The sequence below is a fragment of the Diabrotica virgifera genome, chromosome 6 (assembly GCF_917563875.1).
Source record: "Diabrotica virgifera virgifera chromosome 6, PGI_DIABVI_V3a".
Taxonomy (NCBI): Eukaryota; Metazoa; Arthropoda; class Insecta; order Coleoptera; family Chrysomelidae; genus Diabrotica; species Diabrotica virgifera.
This window is the reverse complement of record NC_065448.1, coordinates 238,583,438-238,601,107: the sequence shown is the minus strand read 5'-3', so window position 1 is coordinate 238,601,107 and position 17,670 is coordinate 238,583,438. Positions and strand designations below refer to the sequence as shown.

The 17,670-nt window shown below is 32.1% G+C and overlaps 1 protein-coding gene across 1 annotated transcript in view; it reads left to right on the top strand.

Moving 5' to 3' along the window:
• Positions 1–17,670, top strand: part of LOC126886792 (putative glucosylceramidase 4) — a 50,894-nt gene that overhangs the window by 18,250 nt on the left and 14,974 nt on the right. Inside the window, exons 2-5 of the mRNA XM_050653844.1 lie at positions 1,073–1,523; positions 6,477–6,648; positions 10,118–10,402; positions 15,036–15,146. Coding sequence (XP_050509801.1) covers positions 1,073–1,523; positions 6,477–6,648; positions 10,118–10,402; positions 15,036–15,146 — 1,019 coding nt within the window. The remainder of the gene's footprint in view (positions 1–1,072; positions 1,524–6,476; positions 6,649–10,117; positions 10,403–15,035; positions 15,147–17,670) is intronic.

The window sequence follows — 17,670 nt, the reverse complement described above, 5'->3', positions numbered from 1 at the left end:
AAGGGTTGTATATTGTCACCGCTCTTATTTAATATCTACAGCGAACAAATATGCCAAGAAGCTCTCTCATATGCAAACGAAGGGATAATAGTCAATGGAGAAGTTATCAATAACATTCGATATGCTGACGATACTGTGATAATGGCAAGAACAGCGGAAGATCTACAACATTTAGTTGAAACTATGAATGAGATATGTAATAACTACGGCATAAGGATGAACGTCAAAAAAACCAAATATATGACCTTCAGTAAGAATCCAATAAATGACACTAGTATCACAATAAACGGTACCCAACTTGAAAAAGTAAACGAATACAAATACTTGGGAACCCTTATCAATGAAACAGGTGACCAAAATCACGAGATAAAAAGACGTATTGAAATTGCCAGGTCTACTTTTATAAAAATAAAAAAATTATTTTGTAATCGTGATATTAGTATTCATCTACGAACTAGAATGTTAAAATGCTATGTATTCAGTACTTTGCTCTACGGTGTTGAGTCATGGACTATTAAACAGAGGAATATTAAAAATCTTGAAAGCTTTGAGATGTGGTGCTACCGCCGTATACTACGAATAAGTTGGGTGGATAAAATTACAAATGAAGAAGTAATACGCAGAATAAATAACGAGCCAGAAGCTCTACAGAGTATAAAAAAGAGAAAACTTGAATACTTAGGCCACCTGATGAGAGGACAAAAGTACACATTCCTACAAAATATAATGCAAGGAAAAATCCAAGGACGAAGAAATCCAGGCCGTAGAAGAATGTCCTGGATGAGAAATTTGAGAGAGTGGTTTGGCTGTACCACTAACGAATTGTTCAAAACAGCAGTAAATAAAATTAGAATCGCCCTAATGATATCCAATCTCCGATAGGAGAGGCACTCAAAGAAGAAGAAGCAAACCATATTGAAAGAAAACAAAGCATACATAGCTTTTGGATAATACTGACCGATGCCGATTAAAAGTATAAAATTGAATATTTTGGACTTCTTCACAGTAAGCTAACGATATGCGTATATGGTACAATATTAAGTATAACCTTTAAAACACTGTAAATTTTTAGGAGTACCATTTGTTGTATCCCGGAATTGTGTGCCCAAAGAGCTTGAACCGGATAAGATCGTCTGCGTTTGCACCGACACTTACTGTGATGTTCTTGAACCAGTAGAAAAACTTCCTCCAACCGAGTACGCCGTATATACATCTAATAGAGATGGGGAAAGGTTCTCCAAAAAGATCAGTTATTTTACACGACCAATCGTATTTACAAATTGCACCGTACCTAATTCCGATAGAGCATGCGAACATAATGTTCATGTTGACTATGTTCTTTGTTCTCAAAATCAAAAGAAAAATGTGCAGGAGAGTATTGACGCTAAAAAAGCTGAGAAAAAGATTTACATTAATCCAGAAACTCGATATCAAGAAATTTTTGGTTTCGGAGGAGCTTTTACGGATTCGACAGGAATAAATATCAAGAATATGAGTCCTGAACTTCAAGACTATGTAATTAGGTAAATATGTGAAACTTTTGTATCTTTTTACCAGAATTATAAAATTTTAAATATGAAATATTTATTGCTGTTTAATATTTTTTTAAAGACGTTTAAAGAGTTTGTGTACTGACTGAATATTTTAGGTAGGTAATAAATTTCTGATTTTTTAGCTATAATATTTTAAACAGCAATTTTTCAATATTTATGCTATACTATTTGGCCTCTTATGCTGTATGTTGTTAGACTTAACCACTCTCCTAATAGTGCAGTCACTGAAGGTGAATATGGGCTATTACCTCCGATTTCGTTGAACCTCCATCGATTTGCATGAAAATTGGTGAGTGGTTAGAGGATATCTCAAGGAACAAAGGTGACATGGTACCAACTTGCACTTTTACCCTGAGGGTGGATGCTACCCCTTCTCGGGGGTGAAAATTATTTTGTTGAAAATAACCCCATAATTCGATAGACAAACAAATTACAACCAATATTTGTTATATAAAGTTATTAAACTAAATCAAAATTTTTTGAGTTATTAAAGATCAAAAATTTTTCATAAGAAAAATGCATGTTTTTAACCGATTTTTCATCAATAACTCAAAAACTATAAGTTTTTACAAAAAAGGTATTATCACCAAAATTGAAGCCAATAAAAAATAAAATAAACCCCTTAGTAGAAAAACCTTTTAGTGTTAACTAAAAGTGAGTTATAGGTAATTGAATGTATATTTTCTTCGGAGAGTAAAAAAATCTAAGTATTTAACCCGGCACCTGCCACGTGGCTTTGGAAGGCGCCAACTGCCACGTGGGGTGCTCACAGCACCCCTTAAAAATCTTCTGTGATCTACTTGTTTGAAAAACAAAATAATGTGTTGAGTAACACAAGAATATAAAAAACATGTTTTATTGACATATTAGCCACTAATATGTTATAAAAGTTGAAAAATAAAATGAAAAAGTGTCATAAGCAAATTAGCAAGTACCAAGCCATAATAAATGAAGTCAAGTAAAATATCTAAAAAAAATTAAGATTTAGTGAGTATATAGTTTACATTAATAATTTAAATCATTTATTTCAATAACACATGTAAATTTGACCTGTTTATCAAAAATACAAAAAAATTTAAAACTTAAAGTGCCAGATGATGACACCCCAATTCGATTTTAGCGCTATAAGTTCACAATGACACTAAATAACCAATTCAAACACTAACACCTCTATGCTATATAATATTATAGAAAGCTACTATGACGCACAGCTCCGTTACCAAACTTGAAATACCAAATATTTGATAAAAATGTGTTATGGGGTGCTAGTAGCACCCCACGTGGAAGGTGCCGGGTTAAGCTTAAAAAACGGGAAAATTATGCATTTTATAACATAAACTTATAGTAGGGTATAGTTAGACCCAAACGCAGACATCAAAAGTGAAAGTTATCCTCCAACACCAAATTGTTCTATATGGTCCACATAATGTTCAGAAAAAAGTCACACCATTTTGAGCGTCGGATTTGGGGGGCGAGGGGGAGAAATCGGTAAATTCGTAGTTTTTTAAGTTTTTCGCCAATATTTCTAAAACTATGCGGTTTAGCATGAACAACCTTCTATACAAAATTGTTCTACATTAAATTTGAAATAAAAAAGGCCTTATGCATAACCCTTCTAAAATGAACGGTTCCAAAGGTACAGAGGTAGTATAGTATAATTGGTCCAAAAAAAGGCCTAACCCAGACATCCAAAGTAAAAGTTTTCCTTCAACACCAAATTGTTCTATATGGTCCACATATTGTTCAGTAAAAAGTTACACCATTTTGAGCGTCCGGTTTGGGGGGAGATGGGGGAGAAGTCGGTAAATTAGTAGTTTTTTTACGTTTTTCGTCAATATTTCTAAAACTATGCTTTAGCGTAAGGAATGTTCTATAGAAAAATGTTCTACATAAAATTTAAAACAGAAAAGGTTCTATACATAATTGTTATAAAATCAACGGTTCCAGAGTTACGAAGGTTGAAATGTGTTGGTATTCGATACTTTTTATATTTACCGATTTCTCCCCCTCTCCCCCCCCCAAACCCGACGCTCAAAACGCTGTGACTTTTTTCTGGACATTATGTGGACAATATAGAACAATTTGGTGTTGAAGGATAACTTTCACTTTGGATGTCTGGGTTAAGCCATCTTTTGGATCAACTATAGTATACTATTATTAAAAATTTGTAAAAGCACTTAAAAATATCTATCAAATGAGCCCCCGAACATGTTGTTAGCATTAAAATTTATGCCGCAAAATTTTTTCAAAATTTATCTGTTAAAATTTTTCCAAATAATTTTATTTTTTTTTTTAATAACTCCTAGTCCTGTCGCCAGGGGGGGGGGGGTACAACGGCCTCTTTAATTCAGATGGACTTACCCAAGTTTTTTTTATGTATTTTGATCCGTAGAACACAAATTTTTTGGGTAACAGTTGATCCGGATGTCGATAAGATTGTTATAAACAAAGAACTTGAGGAATTACATAACAGCGATTTTTCGAAAAACAAAACATTTTTTTTGTATTTTTTGGGTGATTCTCAGCAACAATGGTCTTACAAGTTTTTTCGTAGGATGTATAGTTTTTGAGATAAACGCGGTTGAACTTCCAAAAAATCGAAAAAGTGCAATTTTTGAACCCAAATAACTTTTGATTAAAAAATAAAATGGCAATTATGCTTACTGCGTTTGAAAGTTCAAGTCAAATTCTATCGGTTTTGATTACTTTCATTGCTAAAAATTACCTTTTTTGTTGTTAAACAAAGCCATAAACACATAGTGTTTCCCGTGCACAATGCATGTGTTTTAATGTACGTAATCTACGTAGAAATTGTCTGTATGCGGCCTATTCGTTGGATTTCAAATGAGAAATGCATTGAAAACATCATTCAATCACTATGTGTTTATAGCTTTGTTTAACAACAAAAAAGTTAATTTTTAGCAATGAAAGTAATCAAAACCGATAGAATTTGACTTGAACTTTCATATGCAGTAAGCAGAATTGCTATTTAATTTTTCAATCAAAAGTTATTCGGGTTCAAAAATTGCAATTTTTCGATTTTTTGAAAGTTCAACCGCGTTTATGACCAAAAGTATGCATCCTACGAAAAAACTTGTAAAAACATTTTTTGCTTAGAATGGCCCAAAAAATACAAAAAAATGCTTTGTTTTGCGAAAAATCGCTGTTATGTGATTCCTCAAGTTCTTTGTTTATAACAATCTTATCGACATCCGGATCGACTGTTACCCAAAAAATTCGTGTCCTACGGGTCAAAATACATAAAAAAAACTTGGGTAAGTCCATCTGAATTCACGAGGCCGTTGTACCCCCACTGACGACAGGACTATCCGTTCATTTTAACGACATCAGATTCATCTAAAAACCATTGGAAAGCTAATTCCAATGGCTATTTAACTGCGTTGAATTTAATTTTTTAAACCCCTTACTTTTTTTAAAATAAAAGGTTAAATGGTCCTGGTTGCATGGTTCTCACAGCAAAATTTAAGATGTAAACGTTTTTATCTCGGTTATTTTTTACCCTATAGAAATAGTAAAACAGGTAAAATATTTGGCACTGAAAAAACTAAAATTTGCTTATTTTTAATTTTTTACGTATATTGAGTATTTTTGGAGTTATTATCAAAAGATTATGAAAATGACGATAATTTTAAAAATTATGATTTTTTTAAATAATTATATCTTTTTTTCAAAAATATGCAATCTAAACCGGTCAAAATTATTGAAATCATTACTTATGCTAATGTAAATAAATTCTTGTAAGGATTACTATAAATTTTAATTTGTGTGGAAATGGCGTATGCTTTATTTTTCACTTTTTCCTAAAAAATTCGAAGGGGTTCTCTTATTTTCATAATAACTTGCTTAATTTTGACGCTATTAGCTTGTTCTGAAGCTCATTTGATATTTGATAGGTATTCCGAAGTAATTTGGCAAGTTCTTAGCAGGTATATTTTATACATTGCATCGTTTTTCCGTTATTTAAGCTTGAATACTTAGATTTGAGTACTCATCGAAAAAAATATACATTCAATTGGCAATAACTCACTTTGAACTAACATTAGTTTAGTCCTTTAAGTGAGTTGTGTATTCAGTTTTTTATTATCTTCAATTTCAGTCATAATAACTTTTTTGTAAAAGCTTATAGTTTTTAAGTTATACGTGAAAAACCTCCTTAAAACATGCATCTTTTTACGAAAAAATAAAATCTTGGGTCTTTAATAACTCAAAAAGTGTTGATTTATATTAATAAATTTATATAACAAATTTTGCTTATAATTTGCCCCTTTATAGATTTATCGTATTATTTTTAATAAAATAATTTTCACCCCCAAGGACGGGTGGCATCCACCCCCAGGATAAAAGCGCAAGTTGGCATCATATTACCTTTGTCCCTTGAGGTATCGTCTAGTTACTCACCAATTTTCATGAACATCGATTGAGGTTCAACGAAATCGGAGGTGAAAACCTTCAGTGACTGCACTATAAATGTTTTTCTTTATATTTTATATACTCTTTCATTAAGTTTTGTAGTAGTGAGTAAACAGTTACTCTTAAAACATGCCAAGTTGTTCAAAAAAATTCCTATTTGAGGGTTTCATTATTTTTAAATCTTTATAAATTCAGCAAAACAGTTATGTGTGTATCTTCTAGACACTAGAAAATATTTCTAGCTTTGTGTGTTTTACACATTTCGTAGCGGTTTTGCAAAAAAAATAAAACAATAATTTTAAATTGTTTTCGTTCGTGGCCACGAAAGTGGAGGACACCTTTGTACGCCAACCAGTTGAGTGGAAAACGGACTTGAAACATGCTTTTAAGAAGCGTAAGGAGAACACTTGAATATCTTTATTATACTACCACAATAGTTAAACTCTTGATAGAATACATAAAACGTCATTTCTGACCAATTTTTGTTTTTAGGTCATATTTTTCAGATGAAGGTCTAGAATACAATTTGGGAAGAGTACCAATGGGTGGTACTGATTTTTCTGATCACTACTACTCTTACATGGACAGTGATGAAGAGGATTTAAATTGCATAGATCCCAAGTTAAGACAAATGCAGCTTGCTCCAGAAGATTTTGAGTATAAGGTACGTTATAGCTCAAGTATATAATTTATTTTATTATTGCATTTATTTGAAATCTACTATCTTCATTATTATCATTCATCATCATTAATGGTGCTACAGCCCTATGAAAGAGCCTCGACCTTCCCAAGTCTATTACGCCAGTCAGTCCTATCCATTATCCATTGCTAACCGTTGCCAGTTTGCTGCGCCTATTTTTCTCCCATCCTCATCTACACCATCCTACCATCTGAGTTTTGGCCTACCTCTATTTCTGCTTCCCACAGGTTGTGACATAAAGATTCTTCTAGGAGGGTTGCTCTGCTGTGATCTTGCTAGATGTCCTGCCCATCTTAGTCTTCCTATTCTTATAAGAGATACTACGTCTTACCACCAAATTTTTGTTTATATCTGTGGTATACCTCGTAGTTGTACCTCCTCCTCCAAACACCATTTTCACAGATACCACAGAATATTCCTCTCAGGATCCTTCGTTCAAATATAAGCATAAGGTTTTCATCTGCCTTGGAGATGGTCCATGCCTCTGATCCATATGTCAACACTGGTTGTATAAGAGTTTTGTATATGGTTATTTTTGTTTTCTGGCTTAAGTTTCTGCTTCTAATATATCTACTCAGTCAAAAAGAGCATTTGTTTGCTAGGAGTATCCTTCGCTTGATTACTTTCGTCATGACGTTCTCCTTGGTGATCAGGGAGCCTAAGTATGTGAATTTGTCCACCACTTCAAAGGTAGAGTTATCAACCGTGAATTGGTGACCGCTGTTTCTGGTGTTGATGGCATGGCTTTATACAATTTTTTTCTTAGAACACTATCATAGGCCAATTTAAAATCTATTAAATGATGGTATGTGCCGATATTGAATTCATTCGTTTTTTTTTCAGTATTTGGCTTAGCACAAACATCTGGTCTGTTGTTGATCGACCAGGCCTAAAACCACTTTGATATTCTCCAAGAAGATCCTCTGAATGTGCACTTAGGCGACTATATAAGATACTCGAAAATGTTTTGTAGGCTTTATTAAGGCGGGTTTTCCCCTATAGTTTCTACATTCCAATTGATCACACTTTTTGTGTAGTGGGCAAACAATTCCAATACACCACTCTTCCGGGATTTGTTCCTCATTCCAGACTCTCAGTAGTATTATACATATTTGTTTAGCCATAGTAGCACCCCCATATTTAATAAGTTTCGCGGGTGTACCAACACTTCCTGGAGATTTATTATTTTTTAGATATTTTAATGTAATTTTGCATTATCATCACTATCTTTACTCTAACAAGAGCTAGTCTGAAGAGATCTACAGAACTGGATTTAAACCAGTCCCTTAAATCCTTCAACCATAACACTCTCCTTCTTCCTATACTCCTTCCTCCTCTTTTCTTTTCCTGTGTTATCATTATTAGCATTTTATATCTCTGTCCCCTCATTATTAATTTGTCCCAGATATTGCAATTTATTTTTATTTTGTTTATTCTTTGACCATTTCTCGCAATAGTTCCATGTTCGTTTTCTTCTGTGTCCGTGTTATTCTAAACATCCCTCTGAAACACCGCATTTCAAATGACTGTAGCTTATATTTATGTGTTCTTGCTTGCATGTACAGTTCCCAAGCGCATATTGAAGTATCGAAACATGTAGCATTTCAGTGTCACCTTCAGGGAGGCATAATTTTTCCGTTGCTCCTCTGACATCTGCTTTCAGCTTCTACAATACTTTTACTAAGGACCTCGTTTCCTTTTCTCAAATCTGAGATTCAACTCCGGTTATTTTACCACATCAGCTTTTTTATTTTTTCTATTATATTACCATCTACAGTCTTCTAATTTCATCGTTTCTGACATCGTCTAGCCTTGAAATCTGGGCTCTTCATCTCCAGGATTCCATTTCTAGGGATAAAAATCTACCTGTATCTATTATCTGTCCCATATTTCTGACCCATATGCGTATATTACCTACCTATACTTTTAACAATGGTTTTGTAAATACTTTTTTGTATAATTGTAACCTGTAAAAAAACAGGAAGAAGTAAAGAAGAAGAAAGAAGTAATATATGTATGAATCATAAGTACACTCACCGGCAGCGAAAACGGGCACCCCAAAAAATGGGTCATTTTTAATGTCTTGTATTTCCTAAACCTGATGTCCGATTTAAGTAATTTTTTTAATGTGTTATAGCCTTATTCTTTATCAATATCGCTGTAATAATATTGTTGCTAGACAGGTACATTGTCACTGTATACAGGGTGTACGAATAAAACTGTGTTTTTTTCTCAAACTTTGGAACACCCTGTGGAATGTTCTAGCTTTTATAAAATACTAAAATTAAAACCCAACTATAGCCACAGATTTTCTTAACATTCTGTTTTTTTATTCATTCGCTTATGTTGGATAATAAAAAAGTTACGCACTTTAACAACTACCCCTGTTTTTCGTCAATACAGGGTGTTTTTCAATAAGTACGGCAAGCTTTAAGGGGTAATTCTGCATGATAAAATAGTGACAGTTTGCTTTATAAACTTATGCCCGCAAATACTTCGTTTCTGAGATAGGGGGTGTTGAAATTGTTCTTACAAACTGACGATTTATTTATTGCTCTAAAACGGTTTGTGTTATGCAAATGAAATTTGGTATATTTTAAGAGCTAGTTATTGCGCATTTTTTGGCATACAATTGAGAATTTTATATTCACCATTGGCGTGCATACGGGATATATCTAAAAATTTTATACCCGTATGCACGCTAATGGTGAATATAAAATTCTTAATTCTTAAACTACCTCTTAAAATCCACCAAATTTCATTTGCACATCACAAACCGTTTTAGAGAAATAAATAAATCGTCAGTTTGTAAGAACAATTTCAACACCCCCTATCTCGGAAACGAAGCATTTGCGGGCATACGTTTATAAAGCAAACTGTCATTATTTTATCATGCAGAATTACCCCTTAAAGTTTGCCGTACTTATTTAAAAACACCCTGTATTAACGAAAAACAGGGGTAGTTGTTAAAGTGCTTAACTTTTTTATTATCCAACATAAGCGAATGAATCAAAAAACAGAATGTTAAGAAAACCTGAGGCTGGTTTGGGTTTGAGCTGAGTTTGGTTATAATTTCAGTATTTTATAAAAGCTAGAACATTCCACAGGGTGTTCCAAAGTTTGAGAAAAAAACCAGTTTGATTCGTACACCCTGTATACAATGACAATGTACCTGTGTAGCAACAATATTATTACAGCGATATTGATAAAGAATAAGGCTATAACATATTAAAAAAATTACTTAAATCGGACATCAGTTTTAGGAAATACAAGACATTAAAAATGACCCATTTTTTGGGGTGCCCGTTTTCTCTGCCGGTGAGTGTATAATTTGATATGTATTTTTAAATTGTCTTAAATTTTAAAGTGCCATATAAAACTCAATAACAGGCTACAAATTTAGCTAATCCTGCTATGTTTTACACTATTCTAGATTCCAATCATACAAGAAGCCCTTAACATTGCCAAAGACCTTAAGCTCATTACTTCTACTTGGACCATACCGAAAGCATTTAAAGAAAGTAACTTGTATCGAGGAACCATGGGCTTTGTTATAGATGAACTCTATCAGCTTCTGGCTGATTATTATGTAAAATTTTTGGATCTATATTCAAAGTATGGAATTAGTTTTTGGGGTATCTCTACAGGAAATAAACCCTTCTTAGCTATGGCTGAAATTGTTGGTGTTCCAGCTGTTTTTTGGTTTCCGGATGATTTGGTAAAAACATTTAATTTTTATTAAAAAAATGAATAACCATTTTCAATTTCGTTGCAACACGAAACTATAGCCGCACTATATTCTAGTTCAATCAGAGAGTGCAGCAAGCACCTGTACCGGTTTCCAAACTTATTAGTCTCTCATCAGGAGGCACATATGCTGCTCTCTCTGACCCAACCAGGACAAACCCCGGCGTGCAGCCAGGGATTGCAACGAACGAAATGGCAGGGATGCTCTAGCGGCAACTGCTAGCAAAAGACTAAGTTTTCTATCTAATAGCATATAAAATAATATTAAAAATATTACTCTACATCCCACCAGATTGAAGACAATGGGAACCTTCTCTGGTTACACCTCCGAGGCTTCTAAAATTTGCAAGCCATAACGGAGGCTGCGACTAAAGAAGATGAGGGAATTTTACAATTTATAATTTACGTCCCCTCTGCTCAGCGCGGTAAAGTTCCAACGAGAATGGAGTACGAAGGGAGAGTTTAATGAAAGGGTAACAAATCAATTGGATGTTCTGTCCGGCAAAATACATGGGACGTTTTCGTAATCTGACGTTCCAAATTTTTAACCTGTTTCACAATTAAAACTTCTCCTGTTCCAGTGTTCCCATACATCAAAGATTGTCCGACTAGACACCGTTAAGCTATTAACAAATTTTCAGTTTGATATTAATCAACTTTTCTTTGGTACCTGGGATCCAGGTCTATTATTGTTGATACTTACTTTACTAAAATTAAACGAGCCATTGTTTCACTCATATTTGAAAAGGAGAGGAAAATGCGAAAAGAAAAAAAATGTCATTACCTGCTGAAAGGTGCATCCACTGCGGCAGAAGAAATAACAGTAAACCTCATTTTTCCTGCTACAAAAACAATGCATTTATGTGCTTAGAAATGCAGGAAACTACAATCAAATTATAAGGTTTTATTTTCTTTTTGGGCAATTTATTTCAATTGTGTTGAGTTGACAATTTTAAGTGTGTTTGTTTTGTTAGGTTGTTTTGTTTAATTAATATATTATACATAGTGAGTCTGTAATTTGGAATAAATTCAATTGTTCAAATACTGATTTTTTTTTGAAAAATACTCAGAAATGTCTATTAGTATTTCAAATCTAAATTTTTTACATACAATAATAATTAAATTTTCTTAAATGGCAACACGCTTATTTTGATAGCTGTTTAGATAGGGCGTGTAAAGTTATACATAACTGAAAAATATCAAATTTTTATTTCCTACTATTAACAAGATAATAAAAAATAAAATTATGTCTATAATTTGGAATAAATTTAATAGTTAAAATACGAATTGTTCTTTTAATGCTCAGACCTGTCGATTAGTATTTCAAATCGAAATTTTTTACATACAACAGCGTTTCTCATCCTTTTACCCTTTGCGACCCAATCTTCCATAATTATTTTCACCGCGCCCCCCCTCGTTCAACAATTTTGACAAAAAACAGTAAAATCTTACTTTTTAGTATTGAGTGCTATTTATGATTATAACTCCTATTCAGTGTTCATTTGTATTTTATTTTTTATTTTGTCAGAATTTTGTTTTGCTTTGATTTTAGTAAATTAGTTAATGATGGTGTATTTTTTATATACTCACGCCCCCCCCCCCCATTACTAAAAGCGCGCCCCCATAGGGGGACGCGCCCCACAGGTTGAGAATCGCTGACATACAATAATAATGTATACAGAGCGTTCCAATTTAGAGATTTAATATTATGTTTTATTAGCTTGTAAATCGTAGAGAATAAAAATTTGATATTTAGTTATGTTTAACTTTACACACTCTATCAAATAGGTATCAAAATGACAGTGTTGCCATTGAAGAAAATCAACGATGACGTCATATTCAGGGTACCCTGTATACATTATTATTGTATGGTTCTTTTCATGAGCATTTTTCAGTGCGTCACAAATGATAGAAAAAAAGGTTAGTCCGTGATAAATACACATTTATGACATTTATTCTAACATTTATTCTGACATTTCAGTTAAATCTGACAGTTGTCACATTTTATTTGCAATTTGGTATAAAAACTAAGCAATTGTGTTTATTGCATTTATAAAATGGTATTTTCTTTGGTTTGTATACTCGTATAAATTGTACAGAATAAATTTATACAGAATAATATAATATTATTTAATATTATATCATTAGCGCCATCTATTGACAACTAGATTAAATGTTATAAATGTCACCGACGAAATGTAATCAGCGACGTGCCTTTTTTTCTGTCACATACAATTTAATGCCTTGGAAAGAAATCGAAAAACTGTGACGCACTGAAAAATGCTCATGAAAAGAACCATATGTAAAAAATTACGATTTGAAATACTAACGGAGAGGTCTGAGCATTTTTCAAAAAAACAATTAGTATTTGAACTATTGAATTTATTCCAAATTACAGACATAACTTTTTTATTTTTATTATCTTGTAAATGGTAGGGAATAAATATTTAATATTTTGCAGTTATGTATATTGCCCGGTTATATTTATTTGAGAAAAAAGGGATAAGCAGCACTATGACCGGTAAAGAACAGGATAGTACCGACCTACATGAAACATAATATGGTATATTTTATAAGAAATTGACTCTATAAATTTGAATTGTTATAAACAAAGCTTAATTTTGTAAGTTTAAACTACTTTAATAATATTTCTGCAATGCATTTTCTATAAAATGTTCAAACAATATTTGGTTTGTATACAAAAACTAATTAATAATTGAGCGAACGGTAGGTAGTGAAAGATAAAAAATATACATTTAAATAATTTATAAAACCTTGAAGTAAAAATTAAAAGTTTATCTAGTCAACACTTACTTACATTATTATTTTCTCTTAAGAACTGATTTTCAAAGATATAGATATTGCAACAATAAGTGAAGTGTTCATAATAAGGCCACGTTTTTCTTAAAAGATTGAAGCAGTAGTTTGGTGTTGAACATAATATGCCGATAATCCCTACACCTGATTATGTAAGAAAATATTCCGGGTAAGCTCAATATTGAGAGAAAGTTGTCTTGGTATTACACTTTGTCACTTTCTTCCTCTAAATCACCGTTTTCCATATTGATAATAATTTTATTTAGAACAGGAATTTTTTTAAGATATTCTTTTTCGATATTTTTTAAGTGCTATTGCTTTCTTCCAGTTATCCTCAGAGATATTTTTAAATTCAGAATCTATCAGTTTCACGACATTGTTATAACATTTTGGACTTACATTATTTTTGTCTCACATTATATTTCAGTTGAGACCATAACAACTCTATTGGATTTAAAACGCAGTAATATGGTGGTAGTCTTAAAGTTGTATGTCCATTTTTACTTGCTGCATCATCAATAATATATTCCTTTACAAATAATTTTGTATTAAGTACCTCTACTAATTGGTCTTTAGTGTACCAATCTTCAAAATATAAATCTTGTGATAATAAAAATCTTGCAATTCATCCTTTCTAGAGTATTTTTTCGGAATTTTTTTAAGTTGTCTAGAATGATATGATGCATTATCTAAAACAATAACACTGTTGTCTGCTAAATTTGGTAATAAGTTATTTTTAAACCACGATTCGAAAAGTTCACCCGTAATATCTTGATGATAGTCTAAACATGGTCCAAACAACTGTCTTTAATGTCTTTTGCATTTAATAGTAAGCCATCGGTTACCCAACCATCTTCCCCTCCACAATGTAAAATGCATATTCGTTTGCCCCTGGAAGCTAGTACATTAACTTTGCACTTTACATTGTCATTACTCCAACATTTGCCAATTGTTGCGTTATCAGTCTTGTTATCGGTCGTTCAGAATTTCCTGGAAATGTAAAAACTTTTAGCACAGCAGAGCTGTGACAAGAACCCGACAATCTAGTAAGAGGAGTCATTGATAGGTATAAAAAGGAGCTTACATCGGCAACTTTTAGCAGCAGCGTAAATAAAAACATTATTGTGATTAAAGATAAAAGCATTATTTTGATTAAATAGACCTAACAGTTATAATTATTTAAATAAATATATTATTTATAATTGTACCTAATGAAATTATATTTTACATTACTTATTTTTGCGTTTTTCTGAATACTATCCTGTAAAAAGGCAAAATATTAAAGAGGAACTATTAAAACAGATGTCATTTGATCTAAGCACATGGATATTTTGTTCGGTATACCCTTAAAGGATGGAAATTTTTACATTACCCTCTGGTATACCACTTGTACACCAATTGGTCTATCTCTTTAAATTTCTCATTTATCTGTAACCGCGCTATAACTTTACACACCCTATCAAAACAGCTATCAAAATGACAGTGTTGCCATTTAATAAAATCAAAGATGACGTCTTATCTCTAAGTTGGGACAACCTCTACTCGTATACATTATAATTGTATGTAAAAAATTTCGATTTGAAATACTAATCGACAGGTGTGAGAATTTTTCAAGAAAACAATTAGTATTAGAGCTATTGAATTTATTCCAAATTACAGACTTACTCTGTATAACATTTTTTCATAACCATTCAGACCCTATTCATGTTTTTCTTAAACCTATGTTAAGTTCTTCTTATTTATAATATACTATGATTGATGTAGAAATTATTGGATTTCAATTTTAGAGTCTTTGGATAAGAGAGAATTTGGGACCTACAATAAGAAAATCTGCCTTTAAAAATATTAAAATGTTGACTTTGGATGATCAAAGACCACTTTTGCAAATTTTACCTAAGGTAGGATATATGTATACTTCGTCTAATTTACTTACCGTTGCACGTCATCCGCGTAATAGCCTGTGACGTCACATGATACCAACACGAAATATTTAGGCGGTAGGTATGTTCTGTTTTAGAATCATTTTGCCTAGTACACAGGAATTACAGCCACTAGACATATTTTATTATATACGCGTAGAAATAATATTTGAATATTTCTATTAATGTTTACCTAAAGAAAAACACAATAATATGTTTCATTTAATTTGTATAAATGGATTATAAAGCGTTTTTATGAAGCACATTTGCTCGGAACACACTGTAACTGTAATCGAACGAAGGTGACATTTTAGAATAAATTGGTAACATTTATTTGACAGTTGCGGTGATTACACTTCATATTTGTTTATATTCTTTACTGTAAGTATTTGTTTTATTATATTTACTGTTTTTATTATTTACTTTAACGTAAGATGAGAACTTAATTCTTGTTTTCTAATTCTAAAGTTTTTATTTATTTACATTGAATATTAATTTGTTTTGTTGTATAATCCATGTTTACAATAATTATATGATCTATTTGATTTAAAATGGATTCAGGATTTTTTTATACTTTGGCAACTATGTCAACTTAGATCTCTGGTAGATAATGACGTGCAACGGTGAGGAAATTAGACGGACTGTACATATTACAGGATTTTACCACTTAAACAAATTTTATTAGATCATATTTTATTAAAATTATATTCCTAAACTAAGAGTTATATATCTGAGTATATCTTTTTATTTAATTTTCATACATTTTACTCCTCTAAAAGAAAAAATGAACCTGGTTAAGTCCAAACTAAATATGACGGAACCTTATTAATGTCTTGAAAACATATTACGGTACACAAAAATAAATGATCATGTTGTGAGAATCATTACTTTATACGGAGAGACGAAAGCAAAAATACGAGTAAAACAGCCAAAATCTAAAGAGATACCTATAAAAAGACGAATACGACTTGGATGTATATTATCCCTTCTCCATTTTGATATGCACTCAGAAGAAATATCTAAAGAGGCAATAGAATACACCAATGAAAGTATATTAATTAACGGAACACTAGTGAATAATAGTGATGTTGAAAAAGTGACTATTCGTTACAAAGTACCCGTTAATCACGAATACCGAAAATAACGATTAATATACAGAGAGGAAAATCGTTACTTTGATTACTTTGATTACTCTGATCTGATTACTTCGTTACTTCGTAACAATCGTATCAGAGCGAGTACTTATTTGAGTATTATATCTACAATCGGTTGATATATGAATCGGACCGGTATTCCACGAGTGTTCGGTATTAGTACAGTTAACTAAAATTTTATCTATAAAGGGCGAAGGCTATGAAGAGCTTTACAGGATTATACAGGGCGCTGAGAATTAGCTGAAACAGAGGGAGGTAATTCATTTAACAAAGCATGCACCCAGAAACAGATGTCTATACGATAAAATACGATTTGTCGAGGTAGATAATTCACAGATGTTCGTTCCTTTAAAAATAAAAATGTAACACATTAGATTTTAATAATAAATAAGCACTATTCTTATCAGGCCTAGAAAAAAATACCTAGCTTAGATTGGCCGAAAAAAACGTAGAAATGATAATATTTCTAGACTATGATCATCAACTTTAATTTTACATGTAGCTATGGCATTGTTTTTATTAAACCACGGCATTTAACACTAAAAACACAGGAATAAATCTGTTTTTAAATATAGTAGGTACCTAGAGACTTGCAACATTTTGCATTGTATTTAGGATTAGGATGACGTCTGGAAAAAAGTCTACAATAGAAAAATAGGTGGAAATGCATTATTACATTTTAAAGTGTATAAAACGCATCGAAAAATGCATAAACATGTTATAATCAGTATATGAAGGGCCAGATTTTCTTATTTCAGGGTATTTGGGGTCACTGAACACGAACACGAACAGAGAACCGACCTTCGAAGCACCTGGGTGCCCAGGGTTACTGCTAAGATACGTCATCTTGAGTTTCGAGGGTTTGTTTTGGGCACTTAATTGATGCAAACAGATTACTCGAGATTATTCATATTGTGGAGCAGCAATGACAGAACAATTTACGACATTAATTAACAAAATCATAAAACACAATAAAATACCGGAAGAATAGAGAACAAGCGAACTAATTCTCCTATTTAAAAAGGAGATAAAAAGCAGCTAGAAAACTACAGAGGTATCAACTTATTAAATACTACCCTCATGTCAAAACCTACAACCAAATTTTTACAAGAATTAATGAATCAGAGTTTAGCAGATGAACAACTGGGTTTTCGTACTGGAGGATCGTGTAACGATGCAATATTCGTCATAAAGCAAATTACTTAGAAATCACTAGAGTACAATATAGCAGCATTTTTAATGTCTGACTTGAAGAAAGCATTTGACAGAATAGAAAATTTCCCTTAGATATCATAAAAACTATTAGAAAAATCTACCACAAAAACAAAATGGAGGTCAGAATAGATGGA